At 53.9% G+C, this 20,346-nt stretch overlaps 6 protein-coding genes across 6 annotated transcripts; 3 read left to right on the top strand and 3 right to left on the bottom strand.

Moving 5' to 3' along the window:
• Positions 1 to 1,746: 1,746 nt before the first annotated feature.
• On the top strand, positions 1,747 to 4,334 carry SKS1 (Serine/threonine protein kinase; the record flags this gene model as incomplete). The annotated part of the gene is made up of 2 exons (XM_062877306.1): positions 1,747 to 2,428; positions 2,506 to 4,334. The coding sequence occupies 2 exons, from the start codon at positions 1,747 to 1,749 to the stop codon at positions 3,291 to 3,293; spliced, it is 1,470 nt and encodes a 489-aa protein (XP_062733050.1). The 3' UTR covers positions 3,294 to 4,334.
• Positions 4,335 to 9,995: 5,661 nt separating this feature from the next.
• Positions 9,996 to 13,013, bottom strand: QC761_301520 (uncharacterized protein; the record flags this gene model as incomplete). Its single annotated transcript, XM_062877305.1, has 1 exon — positions 9,996 to 13,013. The coding sequence occupies one exon, from the start codon at positions 13,011 to 13,013 to the stop codon at positions 9,996 to 9,998; it is 3,018 nt and encodes a 1,005-aa protein (XP_062733049.1).
• A 1,830-nt stretch (positions 13,014 to 14,843) lies between these two features.
• Positions 14,844 to 16,712, top strand: QC761_0048870 (uncharacterized protein; the record flags this gene model as incomplete). Its single annotated transcript, XM_062872447.1, has 3 exons — positions 14,844 to 15,753; positions 16,214 to 16,447; positions 16,545 to 16,712. Exons 1-3 carry the CDS (start codon positions 15,172 to 15,174, stop codon positions 16,710 to 16,712), a joined length of 984 nt encoding a protein of 327 aa, XP_062733047.1. The 5' UTR covers positions 14,844 to 15,171.
• On the bottom strand, positions 15,046 to 15,539 carry QC761_0048880 (uncharacterized protein; the record flags this gene model as incomplete). Its single annotated transcript, XM_062872448.1, has 3 exons — positions 15,046 to 15,413; positions 15,451 to 15,461; positions 15,490 to 15,539. The coding sequence occupies 3 exons, from the start codon at positions 15,537 to 15,539 to the stop codon at positions 15,163 to 15,165; spliced, it is 312 nt and encodes a 103-aa protein (XP_062733048.1). The 3' UTR covers positions 15,046 to 15,162.
• Positions 16,713 to 17,625: 913 nt separating the features above from the next.
• QC761_0048860 (uncharacterized protein) lies at positions 17,626 to 18,280 on the top strand (the record flags this gene model as incomplete). Its single annotated transcript, XM_062872446.1, has 2 exons — positions 17,626 to 17,870; positions 18,151 to 18,280. 2 exons carry the CDS (start codon positions 17,626 to 17,628, stop codon positions 18,278 to 18,280), a joined length of 375 nt encoding a protein of 124 aa, XP_062733046.1.
• QC761_0048850 (uncharacterized protein) lies at positions 17,668 to 20,318 on the bottom strand (the record flags this gene model as incomplete). The annotated part of the gene is made up of 2 exons (XM_062872445.1): positions 18,742 to 20,318; positions 17,668 to 18,689 (listed from the first exon to the last, which is right to left on the bottom strand). Exons 1-2 carry the CDS (start codon positions 20,003 to 20,005, stop codon positions 17,668 to 17,670), a joined length of 2,286 nt encoding a protein of 761 aa, XP_062733045.1. The 5' UTR covers positions 20,006 to 20,318.
• Positions 20,319 to 20,346: the final 28 nt, after the last annotated feature.

Genomic DNA, 20,346 nt, shown 5'->3' with positions numbered 1-20,346 from the left:
TCGCATCAAATGTACGGCAAGAGGATATCACTCTGCAGGTCTGGTGAATCCCTTCCCACTCTGATCAGAGGCGCAGGGGCCATTCTCGGCTTTGCTAGCCCTCCAAGCCCGCTGGAACATTCACAGAATGCATCATCATCATCAACTGACGATTGTGACAAACCGCACTACGGAGCACTGAGGGGCGGTGCGGCTCGACCGGACCCGGTTGCTCAGTTCAAGAGAGACACATCGACAACTGATGAGCCACAGGAAGGGAGACCCTTGGTTTGGTGAACTGCTGACTTTTCGCGCAAACAGTCACCACGTGCAAAGCACAAACTTCTCGACGGTTGCCGTCTTCCCCAGAAGCTAGGGATTTCGCTCGAATCGATAGATTGCCGGCCCCAGTCTGAGAGCGTCTGAGCCACAAAGATTAGTCGGCTTGCCCATCGAATTCTCCGTCATCATTTCCTGAGAAAAGACTGCCCAGGGTGAGACCGGCGGCAGATGGCATTTTTTTGCCTTCCCCAGCCGCTGTCGCCCAGTGATGAGTGTCCGACAGATAGAAACAGACAGACCATGGAACCACACCCCATTCCCAAGCCAAGACACACCTTCCTCTCGCTTCTCGAGGGGCGTGAGTGACACACACATCGTCTGAGTGGACAGCGGGCGACGTGGAGTGGGCGTGTGTTGTGTGTGTCAGCCCAGCCCTTGTCCTCGTAATGGCTCGTCGTCACAAATCACTCTCGCTGTGCATTAGCGGCAAAGCCTCTTGAGGATTAGGCCCCTCCATCTTGGCCACCACTAGCACGCACCAGCACTACCAGCACACACACCACTAGCGCCGCGCACCCAAGATTAAGAATAGGTTGGTGCATTGTGCCATGGGTCTGAAGACAGGATGTGCTGGCCTGTGCCCATCCAGGGCATCGAAGGGGCCACACTCACACAAGATACGTACCGGGGGCCACCCATGTCTGGTCAATCAGAGAAAAATTCTTGGTCCACCGGACCCAGTCTGACATGGGCTTCGCCCGCCAATCAAGCCGCGGGATCACGACGGCGAAACCACGCAATTCAAAGAGATGGCTAAGGGCAAGGGACCAGGAAGCAGGAGGAGGAAGGGGGCAGGGGAGCAGGGGGGCACAACTGGTACCGGCCTTTGACGGAGAACGGGGCGGCAGAGACCAGCGGGCGAGCCAGTCACTGCTATCTGTATCGACAAATATCATCGACAGTCCATCCAGCCCGCATCACCGATGCTTCACTCCCCCTCTTCCACCGCCCTTCTTCTCGACACTCTTTAATCTCGACGAACTCCCCTTCTTCCACCCCTTTGCCGACCACTGCTGCTCCGACTCCTCCTTTTTCTTCACCTTTCTGCCGACCTTACACACCTTTAATCACGACGGCTTGACTCGTTCACTCGGTTCAAGTTTGACCTGCCTGCACCTTTGTTACCAGCCCAGCCCGGACACGGCCACCAGACCTGCACCTGCTCACCCGAGGAGAGTCACCGAGGTCAGCCCGTGGGAGAACAAAGGAAGCCCTTATTTTTAAATCTTCTGCTCTTGAGGACACAACCCATCCCTAAGCCGAGGCTTTTTTTCGGGGAATAGCTTGTTTCTTCTCTTGACTACATATTTCTACACTTGTTTCCTTGCCGCATTCTCTTAACACCTGGAAGGCCGGATTGCCCAAGGTCCAAGCAAAGGCCCACTCACAACGCAAACCAACCCAGTCACCTCACTTCCCCAGATCATGCAGCATGTTCCAATGTTCGGATATCCCACTCCGCCAGCATCACCAGCATTCGGTCAGAGGTGTGCCATTCCAAACCAGTATCTTGCCGCCCACCACCAGCAACCGCGATATGTGCCCGTTGCCCCCGAGGAGAGGTTAGGAAAGTTCATCACGCCCTCGCTCCAGCTGACGGGTATCGCGGGGACCGGCGCGTATGGCGTCGTCTACTCTGCTGTCGACATCCACACCAATGTTCGTTATGCCGTCAAGTGCCTTAGCAAGTTCAATGCCGACGGGACCCCGCTGGATCGTCGTCAAGTCGCCTTTCAGACCAGGGAGATCAAGCTTCACTACACCGCCTCAGCCCATCCCAACGTAGTGTCCATGCTCAAGATCATCGACTTTCCTGACTGCACCTACGTTATCCTCGAGTACTGCCCCGAAGGTGACCTGTTTTACAACATCACCGAGTGCGGCCGCTATGTTGGTAAGGATGAACTGGCCAAGAGGGTTTTCCTCCAGATCCTGGACGCCGTGGAGCACTGCCACAACCTGGGGATTTACCACCGAGACCTGAAGCCGGAAAACATTCTGGTATCTGACCAAGGAGAGACTGTCAAGCTGGCAGATTTTGGCCTGGCCATTGCCTCGGAGCGGTCCGATGATTACGGCTGCGGCTCAACCTTTTACATGTCACCAGGTAGGTGTCACCCCTCTAAGCTTCCTGTCGATTCGCACTGGGCACCCACTAACGCTTCTCTTTTCCTTCCCTGCCAGAATGCCTGGACCACTCGTCAAGGAGACCTTTTTATTATTGTGCCCCCAATGACGTCTGGAGCCTTGGCGTCGTCCTGGTGAACCTCACCTGCGGGCGCAACCCGTGGAAGCAGGCATCCTATGAAGACTCTACTTACCGTGCCTACGCGAGAAGCCAGGATTTTCTCAAGACTATCCTTCCCGTATCGGACGAGTTGAACGACATCCTTGGAAGGATTTTTACCCGGAACCCGGATCAGAGAATCACCCTCTCCGAACTGCGGGCGAGGATACTCGCCTGCTCCCGGTTCACCGAACAACCGACAGCACAGGTTCTGTCGACGCCGCCGGCCTCGCCGGGGCACACCACCGTTTACGTTGCCGATGGATCGGCTATTGAAGACGACGACGACGAATTCGACTACGATGAGCCGCTCTCCCCTGCTTCGTCAGACGGAGAGTCGACATGCTCGTCCGACGAAGGATCACTCACCTCGTCATGCTCAAGCATCGGAGACCTCGAGGAGGACGAAGACGACTTGTTCGAGGACATCCCAGAGGCCAAGACCCCGCCCATCTACGAGGCACCAGAGGAACCCAGAGTTGTGGCCTACCACCCCCAACAGGAGTATATGCATCCAGTGCAGCCCTTGCATGCCCCTGTCCAGCCGGTATGCGCGCCACCAAAGTTCCAACAGTTGCACCAGTATGTCTGGGACATGTTGAAGTTTGCTCAACCACCGCAGCTTCACCACCCGGTTCCATTCCATCATCAGGTTCCCTTGTTTGCCATGCAAGGTTGCTACTAAGCCGGACTCTTTGGACTCTCCCCCCCACTCAGCCAGGATTGGACTTTCTTGCCTCGGATCCTCTGTTTATTCGCTTTCATCTTTTGACCCTCGCGGCTCGATACCTCGAGCGAAGATCATGCACACAAAGCTTGATCACCTACAACGTTTATCCCATTTTTCTTGCGTCTCTCTTCTTATTCATTCTCGAATATAATATACCCGGGAGGCCTTTTCGTTTTCTTCTTGCCACGGCAAGGAGCGCCCAAAGCCAACTTCAGACCCGGAACACCAAAAAGGAACCAAATTTCTTCAATGTCTATATTTTTTATCAAAACCAAAATGTATTTTCTACAAGTGGGGCAGGATCGGGACGGTATTTTGTCTTTTTTGGATACAAAGCGTGGAGTTGGGTTTCACATCAAACCCTGGGGGATAGGGGAAAGAAAGCGGTCGGCGGTGTTTCTCCTGCTTCTTTTTGTTTTGGGGAATAACTATCGGTATAGGGATTGCATCAATATCGGCGCACTCGGATCAATGGGGAATGGGGATACACTTTTTTTGGAGTTTTTCACTGCCACGTGTTCCAAGAAGGACATGGAGGTGCAGCGGATTTTTTTTTGGGGGGGGGGGAGAAGGGCATTGTTGACGTGGTCTTTTTTTCTATCTAATACCCCGGTGGACACTTGGATCAATTTTCTCTTTGCTCTGGCTCTGCCATGTGTTGGCAGTCAGGATCAAACATCGACGTTGGGAATATGTTTACGTTTTTTTTGAGCATCGTTTATCGGCAATAGAAAGGGGTGGAAGAGAGAGAGAGAGGCATGCGGTTTTTTTTGTTTCTTGCCCGAGGCATGATGATACCAGTTTTTACGCTTTGTTTCGCTGTGGTTGCCATTACTATTACGTTACGTTTACGTTTCTTGTGGAAAGGGGGGGGTTAAAATGAAGAGATGGAACCATGGCGATGAGGGGAGGGAACAAATTATTGCTAGACACGGCTTTTGGGTCAAGAGCCCAGACACGCCGGCGTGGGGTGTTGTTTCTCGCGCGGCAAACACTCTACATACGTTTTGACAATACAATTACTTTTTGGGCTTGCTGTCCAGTGATTCTGGACACAACAGCACCTCCACAACAAACAAACAAACAAACAGCAACTGGTCATTCAGGGGCAGTGGCCACACGTGACTGGTGCTCTATGCTGATGATGATGAAGATGATGATGAAAAATGACTGGACTGGTCAAAGGAAACGGCTCGCAACTATCGCTCTTTCGATCGGTTCTGTCCAAAACAAGTACCGTACCGTTGCAGTGTGCGGTCGCCTCGCGTTGCAGTTGCCACTGTCACACACCCTGTGTCCCGAAATCTCAGTCAATCTACGCCCGTCGGACGAGGTCACAAAGGCACGGGACAGAAGGAAACAGTCTGGGTGACGCGCATCGGCCAGCCTTCCACCCAACCCGTTCATCCCATTTGCTGTGTGGTGGAAGGGAGATTGGCGATACCACCCACCATGGACCTCACCGCAACCACACCAGCACCACAATCGGGCGTAGAAGACCAGTCACATCGGGAAAAGTGAGAAGAGGGGGAAAATCTAGGGCTGCATGCATGCATGAATGATGCATGCGCGCATGGTACGGATGTACATGCTGCTGTCCATAAATGTAGGGCGACGTGGCGTGCTGTGCTGAGGTCCAATCAGACAGTGATCTCTCCCAGGACCCAGATGCAGTTGTAAATTAACATTGTAGTGTCAGAGAAGGCGGTGGGCTTTCTCCGGCAAGCGCGCTATTTGCTACAGCCTACGCTGCAACCCAGTCAGTCGATCAGGTTGTTTATTTGTTATGATACCTGTAGTATGATGGCTGGCAGCCTCACGCTTCACCTCATCTCATAACCAGGCGGTGTGGTGGAGCATGGGCCACTCAGAGCTGCTCATCGACTTACCCCTCCATCGGCCCAACCCCTCTCTCTCTCTCGTGCCCCTCCTTTTCCCAGCTTCCCTCTTTTCCAACCACCACTGGTCACCACAATGACACCCAGTGGCGCCAAGATTGGCCTCGACAAATTTCCCTCTCCTGATCTTCGCCAGTGTGTGACCCAAAGAGTTTTTCCTTGTCTACAGCATACGACACGACCTATTCAGATCTTTGACCGACAGAACCGGAGGGGCAGCCCACACGTGATAGGCACTTTCCCCTTGAACAAATCGCGTCATCGACCCTCCCCCAATCTGAATAACTGCTCATTTCTTTGTCTGTTTGGTGAGAAATTCGAGAAATTCCTGCTCGTCACTAGCAACCCCGTCCCGCCTCTGTGGATGGCGCTATCTCTCTCTCTCCCGTGTTACTCTTCGCTTGGAACCGGTCTGGCGGAAAACAAAGGAAACAGAAACGCCGGGCCGCCTCTCCCAAGGCCTCGGTGTCGGTGAGGTGATGATGGACGGGTGGCCAAAAAAGGCGACCTACCGTGCGTAGCCTGTCTTAGCACTGACAGCAAGCGATTGACATGACACTTTGACAATACCCAAGCGGGGTTCTGACACTCGCTTCCCTCGGGCCTTCTCCTTGCTTCTCTTTTTTTGCTTATCAGCAAAGAAAAACCAAGACCAGAACAAGACAGGGGCCAAAGCCTGAACAAGAAACAGACCCGAATGCAACCGCTCCCATGTGGGCCACCACAGGCCAGACAAGACAAGACAGACAGAGAGGGGGATCAAGACGCGAGTGCTTGAGTGCTTGCATTAGCGTCCCCGCCGGAGCGTACTTGGGCTGCCACACAGCACCTCCTTCTAGCTGCATATGGGCTTTCTTGGCCCAGACACCAATCAGCAACCGTCAACCATCGAGCAGCAAACGATTGCAGATGCATGAAGGCACAACCACCCGGCGCCGCCGTTTTCGATTGGGCTTTGGAAACATGGCGGTGAGGATGGGGAGTCGACCAGTGAGAGAGCCCACGCAGCGGCTTGTCGGCAATGCATCCTGTTCTGATATTGGGATGGCATGTGGGTTGGGTGATATGGCTCTGGGTCTGAAAGTCCAGTCCGCCTTCCCATGCTGCACGAGACAAAGAAAGGGGAAATCTGAACCGTCAAGGCGCAGGCTTGCAGGTCTGGTGCAGACGGAAGACGTGGTGTTACCTGCGCTACTGGTGCGCTATCACCAGTCCGATTCCGATTTCCAGTTGTTGACGATCCAAGGTGTGTGAAAGTCATGCCTGAATGGGGATATCAAAGACGTTCTTCATAGAGCTTGCGAAGCTTTTCGAAACATTGAGTGTGAACAGCGCCACAAGCGCACACATTGATACTATGCCGTGTTCGGTTCTGTCTGCGGTAAGCTCCACGCCGCCGACAGACCTATGTACGAACCTACATATATTGCGGAGAGAGAGTCTGGGGGCTGACACCAACACCAAGGTGAGCGGCGCGGAGAGTAAGTCCGGTCCGGTCCGTCTCACAAGTGTGAGCCTGTCAGTCCGTACTCTGTGTAGGAGCGGACACAGTCATCATCATCATGTGTGCTGCCGGAATTATCCGAACAATGATGACCGCAGAGATCTTGACCAAGATCACCAAGGAGGGACTGGACAAGATGTGATGAACCAGCCGGCCGGCATCCCTCCAGCCCAGGTTGTTGAATCTTGCATAAGTATACTACTGCCTAGGCAAAAGCTAGGGGAAGGGAGATTCATTCTGGAAGTCTAAATCACACCGCTCTAGTAAAGAGAGTTGGGACGACTCCGACCTCCCTCTTGGCTGGTAGGCGGGTGCCTGAGTCAACCAACCTACGAGGATTGCAGATTGCTGCCTCTCAGACCTCATGCACAGCAGCTCCAACGACCGGAGTATAGCCGTCGATAAAACATGCAGAGCATGGAGTAAAATAGGCAAGCCACAAACATGCTCATGATGGATCTCGTTTCCTGGTTTTCGCCTCCTTGGCGTACATACTTGCTCCCACCAGACCATGCCTGGTGTGGCAGTGCAACTCTTCAGTTTTCTTGTCTTTTGACTCTTTTTCTCTGCATACTACCTACCTACCACATCAACAGCAAATTTGGTTTGGTTCCTCAAACTAAAGGTGGTGTGTGTGGCCGGCTATCACGGGCATTTTCCCTATTATCTTTCTACTATAGCTGTCTGTCTGCCTGTGTGGCTATCTCCAGATTCTAGGCGCAGAGAGAGAGAGAGAGAGAGAGAGAGAGAGAGAGAGAGAGAGAGAGAGTATCGGTTGCCGCACAGCATGATGCAGCATGCAATATCAACCCACTTGCTTGTGGATATGTGTGCCCAGTTACTAGAAAAACCGGTAGGAGACACTGCCGGCATGCCCGGCTTGTTCCCCTCTATCTCGACGGTATTCATCAAACACACCCCATATGTCCGCCCCTCCCCCCCCTCCTACCCCCCCCCCCAAAAAAAAAACTTGATTTGAGAAAAGCGGTTGATGGCGTGGTTTTCTTCTATCTGCCTTGGACCTACACTATGGTGGTGGTATGGGAAAAGTCCAGATGCTTTCGATCTGTGGTCTGGTCCTTGCCTACCACTCACACCACCATTCATCCATGATGTATAATTGTGATTTGAGGAAAACCCGGCAGGCTTTTGTTGCGCAGTAGAGACGGCGGTGCTGCATGCGGCCGGTCGCTCATGTGAGTTGACAAGACAGGGAGAGGGGCTGCCGTACCTAGGCAGATGTGGCACAGCTTTTCCACGGGAGGGAAAAGACGCTGCTGACTGATCAGATGTGGGTTGGTGGTGTAGGTCCATGAACAAGAGAGTTAGGTCCGTCCAGGATGCGACACGAACCGTTGCTGTGAGGGTCAGGTGCTCGTGAGGGAGACGGCGAAAGAGACCTACCGGACCTAGTGCCGGTTTCGAGGAGAAGAGCGCGGCCCCTCTGCATGATTCCAAGGTTGTATACATGTCTCTCAGACTCGGTCAAAAGGGGGAAGTGGTAAAAGGGGCTGACTGCATCCGGAAATGGAAGCAAAGTAAACACCAGACGTCCTCCATCCATCACACACACGCCCCCCCCCGTTTGGACCTACGAGTGGGGACCTACAGGAAAACAAAACCGAGTGCCAATGAGTCTAAGGGGCTTCAGTTGGTCGTCCGCCTCAGTAAACGAAGTGAGGAGGAGATGCTCCCGAGTTTCTGACCGTTAGGTCCAGTCGTTTAGGTCCGCGTGAAACGTGGCGCGGACCTAGGGAGCTGTCTGTCTTGTGAACCCCAAAACAAAAAATAAAGGGACCTAATGGACCTCATGGACTTGTATATGCAATCGCGTTGGACCTAGCTTCTCCGGAGCTTGGGGAGTGGCTTCAGGTAGACCAGAAGATTTAGTCTTGGGGGGAGGGGGTGGCAAGAGGGCTGAACAGCTCTCGGATAAGGGGGAGAAAAAACAGGTCCAGGAAAGGCCCAACAGTCCAATAAATGATTATTCTAGGTCCAAAAAGGTCCAGGATAGGTCCAAAGACCGCTGGAAAAAGAGACACCAAGGTCCAGCTAGGTCCATCGTAGGTCCATCGTAGGTCCAACATAGGTCCAGCGTAGGTCGAACGTAGGTCAAGAATTGTGAATAGGTCCCAGTCGTGAGAAGCATAAAGCCTGCATCCGAAGTCCTCGCGAGTCCTCTGTGGCTGAGACGATACGAGCCCTACGCGTAGAAGCACACCAACGTAGATTCAGCGACGGCCTGTAGGGAATCCCGATAAACGGACGAGTCAATCTTCCCCCTCAACCCATTTTAAGCCACGGCTGGCTGATGGTAATGTCATGTGGGAGTTCGTCGCTCGGTAGCTTGAGCCCTTGACAGAAGTATCGAGTTTCACGCTGTCGACCCATTCTAACGGCGTGGAGTGACGATATTAGACCACGGCATCTGTGAGGAGGGGACGTGTCAGAAGTATATACCTGTCAGCCTTGGACCCAGCCGTTGAGAGGATCCCCGGAGGAAATTGCCACGATAGGATCTCAAGCGATTAGGGGGGAATGACGTCGGGAGCTTGATGGCAGGAGGTTTAGAGGCGATGGGCGTAACGCGGAGAGAAGTTTCTAGTCGTTATTGGGAGGTTGTTATTGTTGCGACGGGAGATCGTAGTATTCTTATGTGAAAATATGAAGATTAGGTTCTCATATGAGTAAGTAAGACGGCGACAAGGGTTGAGATGAAAGGATTTGACATGTGTTCCACTTGATCAGTGCTGTCTCATGGCGGGCGAGCTACTGTAACTATCCGATGCTGACGCTGTTGAACCGGGCATGCAAGTAAACCATGCGTGATGAGACGGAAGAGATCAGGTGGTTCACGTGGAATGTATCATGATCTAAAAGGCATATCACTGATGGCAAGCAAAGCCCTGTATCAATGGTATGGAGCTATAAGCTCAACCAGCACCTTGAGAGCACAGTCACGAACAGATGGTACCTGGACTGGAAAGACCAGGTCAAAAGACAAAAAAGGAGTCAATCAAGCCTAAAAAGAACAGGGAAGACCAGACGCGAAAAAGATTACGCGCGTGTGTCAAGGAAAAATAGGGATACACCTCGAACTTGACTAGAACAAAGTAAAAGAAAATAAATAAAAAGACTTCGAAAAGGGGATTGTAGCACCACCCGCAAACCCGACCCATCGCTGAATCAGGCCCCCTTTTTGTCTCGCCGCCCTCTTCTCTGGATATCATATAACACTCCCAACCCCGATACCACTTAAGGAGACGGAGTCAAAACAACGCTACCCTGTCCCAAGACTGGCCACCCGGGCACCACCGTTCCCGGAATCGTCTGCAGAATCGTCACCAAATTCACCATGATCAACCAAACAGGCACCGGGATTGTCCCGCTGCCATATGTGCCGTATGCCTTTTCGAGGATGTTGAGCGCAGCAAGAAGTTCTGTTGCGTTGCTCAGACCAGGAGCCTGCCTCTTGTCCGAAGGCTTGAGTGGACCACCCGGAATGGTAGGCTGAGGGACAATGGGCGCGCCGGGGACGTATGGCTCAGGAACCAAAGGACCACCGGGGATTGTGGGCTGGGGAACGACAGGCGACCCGGGGACGTTTGGCTCGGGAACCAAAGGTCCGCCGGGGACAGTGGGCTGGGGAACAATGGGACCACCAGGGACGGGATTGCCAGGGACGATGACGGTCCAGCCTGGAACTGACTGGCCGCAGAGTTGAAGCGCGGTGACAATGACTTGCTGAATGAGGAGGATGGTGGTGGGAGCTTTGGTGACGTCCTCACCGTAGGCAATCTGGAGAGCCGCAAGGGCAGCGCGGAGGCCAAGAATGTCAATCACCTTGCAGGTCCGGCCACCAATGGTGATGCTGTCGGCTTGGCGCTTCGGCAGAGGGGTGAGAACGTGAAGGGAGCGGTCGACCTTCACGCCATACAGCTCGAGGATGTCAGCAATGGTGGAGAGAGTAATCCAGTTGGCGAAGGAGGGCTGGCCGGCAGCAGTAGCGAGCTGTGCCGTGGTGAGAAGCTCCTTGTAGGCCTCTTCGAGACCGGCAAGGTCGAACTCGGCAGAGAGCACCGGGGTGTTGCGCTTTGGAACCGTCAAGATAGGGCCATAACTGGGACCCTCGCCGGGCTCAACGCCGCATCCCCTGAGGAAGTTGATAAGCGCCCGGACGACAACCATCTCTTCGGCAGTGAGTTGGTCCTTGAGCAGCATCTGTTGGAGGGCATCCTGAGCACCCTTGATGTTGGGGCAAAGCTTCTCATAAGCGCCAACGGCATTGACATCAACCACAGGCGAGCGCTTGCCGGGAGTGAAAGAAGTCTCTGACCCAGGCGGCGCGGAAATGTTGGTGATGCCGGCAAGGTGCTTAAGAGCAGCCTTGTAAGCAGCAATCAGTTGGTAATCCTCCTTGGTCTTGTTCTTCTTGTTCTGCAGGACCACCAAGTCCTTCTCAATTTGAACAATGAACTTCTTGGGGTTGGTAGCAGCATCAGGCGGGAGCTTGAAGATCACGTCGCGCTTGCCCGGGGTGAAGCTCGTTCCAGTCCCAGGGGGGGCCGAGATGTTGGTGATCCCGGCCAAGTACTGGAGGGCAGCCTTGTAGGCAGCAATAAGCTCGTGGTCCGCCTTGGACTTGTCCTTCTTGTTCTGGAGAAGCACAAGGTCCTTCTCGATCTGCACAATGAACTTCTTGGGGTTCGTGGCAGCATCAGGGGGAAGCTTGAACACGGCATCACGCTTGCCAGGGGTAAAAGTGGAGCCTGACCCGGGGGGCGCCGAGATGTTGGTGATGCCGGCCAAGTAAAGAAGTGCGGCCTTGTAGTCGGCGATGAGTTCGTAGTCGGCCTTGGTCTTGTTCGGCTTGTTCTGCAAGGCGATCAACTCTGTCTCAAGCTGTTGAATGACGCGCTTGGGGTTGGTGGTAGCATCGGGGGGAAGCTTGAAGACATCACGTTTGCCGGGAGTGAAGGTGCTCCCGGATCCAGGGGGGGCCGAGATATTGGTGATGCCAGCCAGATAGAGGAGAGCTGCCTTGTAATCATCGATGAGCTGGAGATCCTCCTTGGTCTTGTGCCTCTTGTTCTGCAAGGCGATCAGCTCCTTCTCCAGCTGTTCGATCACCCTCTTGGGGTTGGTCGTGGCGTCAGGGGGGAGCTTGAAGGTATCACGCTTCCCGGGAGTGAAGGTGCTGCCAGACCCGGGGGGGGCTGAAATGTGAGTAATGCCGGCCAGGTAGAGAAGCGCATCCTTGATAGCCTGGATTTTGGCGATGTCATCCTTGGTCTTGCGCCTCTTGTTCTGCAGGACGATCAGCTCCCTCTGCAGCGTCTCGATGACCTTCTTGGTGTTGGTGATGTAGTCGGGGGGCAGGAGCTGGAAGACGTCCTCGCTGCGCTTTCCTGGGGTAAAAGAAGTACCGGTTCCAGGGGGTGCTGAGATGTTGGTGATGCCGGCCAAATAGAGCAGAGCCTCCTTGAGATCCTTGATCAACTCGATGTCCTGCTTGGTCTTGTACTTTTTATTCTGCAAGGCAACGAGGCGGGCCTCCAGTCGCACAATCACCTGCTTGGTGTTGGTCGCATAGTCAGGCGGGAGGGTAAGCTTGGGTGGCTTAGGGGCCTCGGCTTCCCGCTTCTCTTTGGGCGGGAAACTCGGGGCAGGCCAGTTGGGAGGCAGGATGAGCCCGCCGCCGCCGCCGCTGATGGGCGGAAGCATGCATGGAGGCTGCTGGTCAAGCGGCACAGACGGCAGGCAGACGGGCATGCCACCCCCGGGAAGGCCTGGGTTGCCAGGGTTCAAAGAGCCCGGAGGGCCTCCGATGATGAGTGTCTGGCGGGCTTCGACGCCTCTCTTGTTCTTGGACACGGTGAGGATTGGTCCCAACAAGCATGGCGGCTGACCTTTGAGGGGGATCGTCACCAGGCAAGGCTTGAGAGGGCCTTGTCCTGGGATGAACTGGGATCCGCCATCGCCAATCCAAATCTGACGTTTATCGACCGACTCGGCGTCTCTCTTGTCCTTGGGAGGGAGGTAGAATCCGGGTGGAAGGGTAACATCACCAGGGATAGGTGGGAGGAGGCATGGAGCCTGAGGGGCGCCGGAGCCGTTCTCGAGACAGGGTGCAATGGGTTGATCAGGGCCGGGCCAGAACACGCCTCCACCATCTCCGATCCAGATTTGCCGAGTCTCCACAGTCGGGGCCGATGGAGCAGCCTGAACGGCGCCCAGGCCGAGAAGGGACAGGGCGAAGACAGATCCGGCCATGATGTGGCGGCGGAGCTGGTTTTGAGGGGGAGATATCGTTGTCGACTCCTGAGGGTTCACGATTGACGTCGTGTATCTCAAGAGCCCGGATCAGGTGGTGGTTCCCATGTGTTGATATACACAATCCTCGCCTTCTCCCGTCCCCTGCCCGTCACCTGGTTCGCCATGGCATATCCAGTGTCGCCATCTTCACCACAACCCCCGGTGAGAGTATTAATAGAAGCCTGCAATGATATCGACGCACCGGCCCCGCTCCCAGAACAACGCGAGGAACGCCCGAAGCTGTGATGTGGTTGATGCTGTGGAGGTGAGTTTGGTGGCGACAATCTGTGAGCAATATGGAATAGATGAAGCAACGAGGGTGAGAGCCAAATGGCGATATGGTTCGGCTTATTTATCCGGGGCCGTCAACAGGCGTCGTTTGGCCATGGGCCAGTCTCGGTCAGGCGCCCAGACACGACGATAAGTGAACAACCCCAGAGTAAGGTTGCACTGTGAATAATTGTGCCTATATCCATAGCGTAGTCAAGCCAGTTTGGGTCATCGGCGGTCCAAGGCCGCAATAAACCGAGTTGACTCTGAACACACAGTTGCGGGAGGAGCCTTGCTATTTTTGGACCGACACCGTCGTGATTTCCAAGTCCTCTCCTCCCCCATCCTCCAGAGAGAACGCTGGCTCTCACTCCCTAGCCCGCACGCTCGATGGCGGTAGTTGTCCGCTAGACAGGAGACTTGACTCAAAGCTGTTACATCGGATAGCCAAGACCAAAGGGCTGGCCGGGAAAACGGGCATGAGAATGTGAAATGCTGCGGTTCTTAAGCCGCACTGCATCGGCTCTTATGAAAGAGATGGAGTGCATTTGCACTTTCACTTTGGCGCATGTTGGCGATGCGATCTTTGAAGCCATCACCACAACCGACTGGTAGTCTGAAGTTGACACTTGTCGTTGTTGGTCATCACATGGGAGGGTTCCACAGGGAACTTTTTGGCATGTCCAAGAATAGAAATAGAGTTGACCGTGGTTCTCGTTGATCCGGGTATCTGGAGACAGTGGCGTGTAATAAGGACAGCTGGTAGCAACGTCCGAGCTTCTCTGCCAGAGGTAATCTGTTTCCAGGAAACGAAGACGACACTGCTTTGGGGCGAGACCCGACTCATCAGTGTATGGTTCCATTTGTGTGCCCATATTCACTATCGGGGTCTGCAGGTAATATGCCAGGGACATGACACCGTTGCGTTGAGTTTTTGGGAAGAGCTGGTGGTTGGTGTGCACCTGCGGGAGTTGAGGATGAGAAATGCCGTGATATTTGGTTTTGGTCAGGATGGAGGATCGGTCTCCGTTGGGGCTAGAGCTTTTCATTGTGATGCCGTGCAATTGATCGGCATCGAACATCCGTTTGCTGCTGGAAGCGATTCGAGGAAAGGACAGGTAAGCGAACAGCGAACCGCGGAATGAAAGCGAACGGAAATGGTAGCACTGTGAACTGTGACTTTTGGTAAAGGGATAATCTGCTGGTAGCTGGTAAATATTGGACCTTTTGCTGGGTAAGGGAGTTGGGCAGCGTCATTGTGAATTTCTGAGAGGTTGAGTTTGGGGAGCCTGGGGGGTCGAGGCCATCGATGGTGTTGAGTACCTACCCTACGTACCTATGGAGTATGGCACACCCCGTTAGTGCTCTGCGGTGCACGGGCAGGCAGCTTCTAACAGCGGGGTCAATTACGGTAGAGACCACTGAAGCTGGCAACTGCTCCCACATGCAAACGGCTCCTCCCAGTTTGCGGCGGCCCCGGCATTTATTGTGGATCTCGTTCAACCTCTGCCAGGTGGACAGGCTTCAAACGACTCGAAATCCCAACAAAACCACGCCCAGACAGCACATCAAACCATGCCATCTTGAAGCATTGTTGGCAGGGAATGGATTCTTGCTTGGTCTATCTGGTCGTCGTCATCATCCCGCAGAACAGTGATATGTATGTTCATGAACAGAGACATAAAATCATGTAAAGATCGGATGGTAACCCAGAAGCCAGTCTCACAACAAATGCAAAATATCGTTACATGCCCCTTTTCTTGCCTCTGAGCACCTCCAGAGTAACACTTGTCACACCAAAGTGGGTAGGTAGTCAGCCAGCCGACCAGCCGTCCCTTCAACCGCCATGCCCGGCCCCGCCAAACAAAATCCCGGCACCACCGGTCCAGGCTCCGGCTCCGGCTCCGGCCTCCGCAAACGCCGCCCCTCCCTCACCGAAACCATCGTCCAAACCGCCACCGACATCGAGCACAGGCTCGAACTCCTCCTCTTCGACCAACTTGAGCCATGGCGCCGCGACAACCCCTCCATCCTCCGCGGCTACCGCCCAACCTCGTACTCCTTCCGCGCCTCCTTCAGGTCGTTGTTCTACCTCCACAACGAATCAGTCAACATCTGGTCTCACCTCCTCGGCGCCTTCTTTTCCGTCATTCTGGCCACATACCTGTATCGCTTGATCCACCCCCGCTTTGACACCGCCTCCTCGGCCGACATCTTGGTGTTTTCCTGCTTTTTCGCGGGCGCCTTCTTGTGCCTGGGGATGAGCGCGACGTACCATGCGATTAGCAACCACTCGGACAAGGTGGCCAAGTGGGGGAACAAGCTCGACTACACCGGCATCGTTTTCTTGATAGTGGGGAGTTACGTGCCGGCGCTGTGGTATGGGTTTTGGTGCGAGCCTGGGAAGCTGACGGTGTATCTGGGAGCGGTAAGTTTTTCTTCGTTTTTTCTTGAGGGTCTTTTGTTTCGTAGGACGTGTGCGGGGGGGACATAAGGTAGATAGAGGAGAAGGTGCTGTTTTGAAGAATTGGGCTGGGATTGTGCAAAGATGGAAGGGGAAATGTGTGTGCTTGTTGGTCAGGTTATGGGGGAAATCTGTATAAGGAGGGGAACAGTGTCGCTCTCACTTGAGCCTTTGGAAGCCATCTCGCTAGAGACCTGGGGCTTCTCACTCGAGTTGTTGTGATAGGGTTCTCGCTTGAGGTTTTGGTGGCGTTGTTCGCAAGATAGCCAGGGGAAAGGCGCGGTGCCGTTGAAAATAGGGGCCACTGTGGAAAACTAAGGAAGGGATGGGGGAACACTTGTTGGACGAAAAAGGGGCACGGTTGGATAGGGGGAAAGGTGTTTGGTGTTTTGACGTTGAAGAGAAGCTGACTGAACCGATACAGATCTGCCTCTTAGGCTCTGGCTGCATCATGGTATCGTGGTTCGACCACTTCCGCACTCCCGCTTGGAGGCCTTACCGTGCCCTCATGTTCGTGTCTTTGGGTCTCTCAGGGGTATTGCCTATTATCCATGCGTTAATCACTCTCTACACATACGACGAGCTTAACAAAAGAATGGGTCTTAACTGGGTCATCTTCCAAGGGGCGTTGTATATTTTTGGGGCGTTCCTATATGCGGTCAGTATTCTCCTGTTGCGGGTGCACTCCCTGTGTTACCAAGATCGGTGCGGACAGGGAAAGAGAGGTTGAAGACTGACGAAAAGACATGGGATAGGCTCGTTTGCCAGAGCGTCGCTTCCCAGGAAAGTTTGACATCTTTGGAAGTTCTCATCAGCTTTTCCACATCTTTGTCTTGCTTGCCGCGGCCTCGCATTTATACGGAATGACAAAGGCTTTTGACTTTCACCATTCTACCGGTGTCGGAGCATTGTGTGCTTCATGATCTCGGCTCAACTCAGGACGCAAGCATGAGAGGAGAAGAAGACATCGCCAAAAATAGAACTATTTTTGGAAAAAGGAAATTTGAGGGTATTGATGGAAGCATGTTACTGGATACCACTTCATCACGACGAACGACCCACAAGACAAAAGGACGCGTACATACACCAGGCACATACAGAGAGTATGCATATTGAACATATCTAATTTGCATAGCAAAGTACTAAACAGCTTATCATCCAACCGAAGTAGACCAGGGGCAGCACTGATAATGCAACTAATTTCCCATTTCACCTTCCGAAGGGTGGCATTTGGGTATTTCCTCCGAGAGAGAGAGAGAGAGAGACAGCCCGCTCTTACCCGGGAAGCCGTCTAACCGTTTGGCCGTTTGACAATTGTTCCGTGGCCTGGTGGTGGTGTGGTGTTTTCTCGGGCATCTCGAATGTCGAGAGCATAAACTTCAAACTGCCCGAGTTCGAGGTTACATTGGGAGACAAAGGTGCATGTGGAGGGTAGCACGACACTGACAAACCGTTGCTACTGGTGCTTGCTTGTTGCAATGCAGCAAGCACGTAGCTTGCCAGAGTATCATTCATGAGGTCAAAAAAAGGCACACCCACTGTAGACTTGAGCTCGATTGGAACCGGCCAGATCTTCATTGGCAATCCACGGCCTTTCAAGAACGGTTCCGGAAGGTTGCTCTCGATAGCATGGGATTTTGCGGGGCTTGCGAGTCCGGTACCTGAACAGCGAACCATCTGGGCCAACCCACCCCGGTCGCCGGCTCCGACCCCGTAGCCCGTCTGCGACTGCCCCTGAACGCCGACTGCGACACGGCCATTCTCGATTTCTACAACTCTCGATCCCGTCGATCCGACCTCAATTCAGGGGCTCTTCATGAGCCGAATGCAGGGTCCATGCTGAGAGTTATTTCGCCGAGTCTCTGGCTCTTGAGCTCTTTACGCTCTGAAGTCTTCCACGCCCAGGTCCATGACTTTGATGATGCCGGAAGCCATGGCGCAGGCAGCCCAGCAACTGAAGTTAGTATTCGGGTTCCACGCAACGGCCGTGACTCTGGTCAGTGGCTCGTGGATTACGACCCTGGACGCGAGCTTTTCCTGCAGCTCCCCTTCAAGGTCGTGCTCCTCTTCAGGCTGTTCAGGTTCGAGACCAGCATTCTTCTTGGGCCTACCCTTCTTCTTCCCGCTGGCCGTGTACTTGCTCTTTTTCTCCCTCTCCAACCTCTTCTTACGGTCCATTTCTTTTCTCTTTTCTGTTCGCGGGTCATCGTTGACCTCGGGCAAGTATCCCTGGAGTATCCGAACTGCACCGCGGATGGAATTGCCCTGGCTGCTCCGAGTAGCGACGACTGGTCTGTATTCATGCTCAAAGATCTTGAGTTTCCTCAGTGGTTCCCCTTTCTGCTTAAACAACTTCTGCAGTGCGTTGCAAGCGAAGACCGACCCATCTGCGCAGCCGACAAGAATAAAAGGGTGCGTCGTGCCAACCGAGACACAGGTTAGCGTGTTGGGACCGGTGCAGATGCTGCGGGCCTGGGCGAAGAAGCGATGATGGAGAAACGCAATGGTGGTGTTGGGAGTGGACGAGGGGTACAGCGCCATGAAGCCTTGCATCGACTCATTCCAACAGAGCAGATTGGGCTGGAAGCTAATCGCCGGAACCGGGAAGTAGGTGAACTCGGAGCTGGGGTGTGACATGTCGGTCAAAGTCGCGCAGCCGCCCACGGGGACGGAGGCGACCAGATATGGATTCGACGGATAGGCCGAGCAGATGTCGATAACGTAGGTCGTGTGAGCACCGTGGCGCTGCAGCAGCGTCTTGGGATAGACTGACCACAGCGTGATTGATCCATCACTGTGACCAAGCGCGAGGCGGTTCGTGTTAGCCCAGGTTAGGCAGGTAACCTCAACGTTGTAGTCATTGTCCTGTCCAAACGTGACCATCGGTGCCTCCATACAAGCTGTAACGGGTTAGCACTCGTCTAGGACCGAACTATTTGGGGCAACACGAACCGTAAACGGGTACTTGATCTTCATGGATCGCCTTACAATCTATGACGCGGACTCTTCCATCGCTGCACAGCACAGCAAGAATGCCGTTGGTTGAAGGCGACGCGGACTCGTCCATGGGGACTGGACAAAATTGCATACGCTTGGGCCGGCCCCACGAAAAGCACTTTGCCCCCAGAAGACGGGAAGGTCGTTTGGCAGGCGTTGCCATCCCTTCCTTGCTGCTGTCTTCTTCAGCAGCGAATTCCCAAAACTGGACAGATCCTTGGATCTCCGAAGTAGCATTATGGTTGCCGGAATTCTCTTCGACGACGAGGGACGAATCTTGGTCCGAGAAAGGGATGGTAGCTACCGCAAGGACCTGTCTGTTGTTCCTGAGGAAGAAAGGTGCCCAAGCTATTGCCAGAGGAATGCCCCCAACATCAATCATCCACCCTCTCGATCGAGCTTCTTCACCATCTGTGACGATATCATCCTCTGTAAATGGCGAACCGTTTTCTGCTATCTCCAAGCTTCCGCGCCGAGGCAGAATGAACTCTCGCTGGCGATCCCATGGCCCCAGCAGCGTCACCAGCTCTCCATTTGCGTTTGGTACCAGACTTTCCCCCTGGTGGGCGGCAACGTGATGGCAGACCTGGAGCTCCTCAACGGGACAATGAAGGTGGTACCCCTCATACCACTTTGATGCTGCTAATGTCTGGTTCTTCTCAAAGCCTTGCGGAACCCAAGGGCTCGGCATGATGCCTCTGACTTCTGAAGCGCCAGCTTTGGGAGGCAGAACGGGGAAGGCGCTCCATTTGGTTTCCAAAGCCCAAATAACTCTGATGCGAGGGATCTCAGGACCGTACATGGAATCTCTGAGGGCCGAATAGCGAGCATAGCGTCTAAGCGGACCGGCATACACGCGGGTCACGATGCGCGTTTCCAAAGGGTAGTGGGGGATGTCGTGGAAACCTTTGCGAGACTGTATCATACCGGCACCGGCATTCCGCTTCCCTTTTTGTTGAGACTTTGAAGCTATGGTCGTTCTTGGATTCCCATCCTCGTCTACCTCATCGCCATCGCTACTGGGGTCATCGTCTGCGCCATGGCCGTCTCCGTCAAAGTCAGGTGCACCGTTGGATCCGGAGCCAAAGTCGCCGTCGATATCCCTGTCGTAATCCGGGACCTGAATCGGCTCCTCGTCGTCATCGAGCACAATGCTGCTTGCCTCATTGTAGTTTTTCCTCACACCCCTCGCGCTTCGTCGAGCTGGTCGAGGCGCCATGTGGGGCAGATGTGCTGCAGGAAGAGATTGAGGCTCGAAAGTCACAGACTCAGGATATCATCGGCCAACCGATAAATGCAATGTCATATGGAGTAGAAAGCTGAAAGTCTATAGTGATGATTGTAAATGACAGATGCTGATAAGTAACCCAGACGTTGTTGTTGGATTGGCCACGGTTTGTTCTTGTAAAATTACTTGAAAGCTCCAATCTGAAAGCTCAGAGTCGAGAGTTGGAAAGCAAAGGTGGGGGTAAAGTGGGGAATGGTGGGGGTCGAATCGCACAAGGGTTAGGGTTCTGTAAAATAACATTTTCCTTCGTGCCGCCGGCTACACATACGCAC

Source organism: Podospora bellae-mahoneyi, chromosome 3 (genome assembly GCF_035222275.1).
Source record: "Podospora bellae-mahoneyi strain CBS 112042 chromosome 3, whole genome shotgun sequence".
Taxonomy (NCBI): domain Eukaryota; kingdom Fungi; phylum Ascomycota; class Sordariomycetes; order Sordariales; family Podosporaceae; genus Podospora; species Podospora bellae-mahoneyi.
Note: the sequence above shows the minus strand (reverse complement) of the source record. Positions and strands in the feature narration are given on the sequence as shown.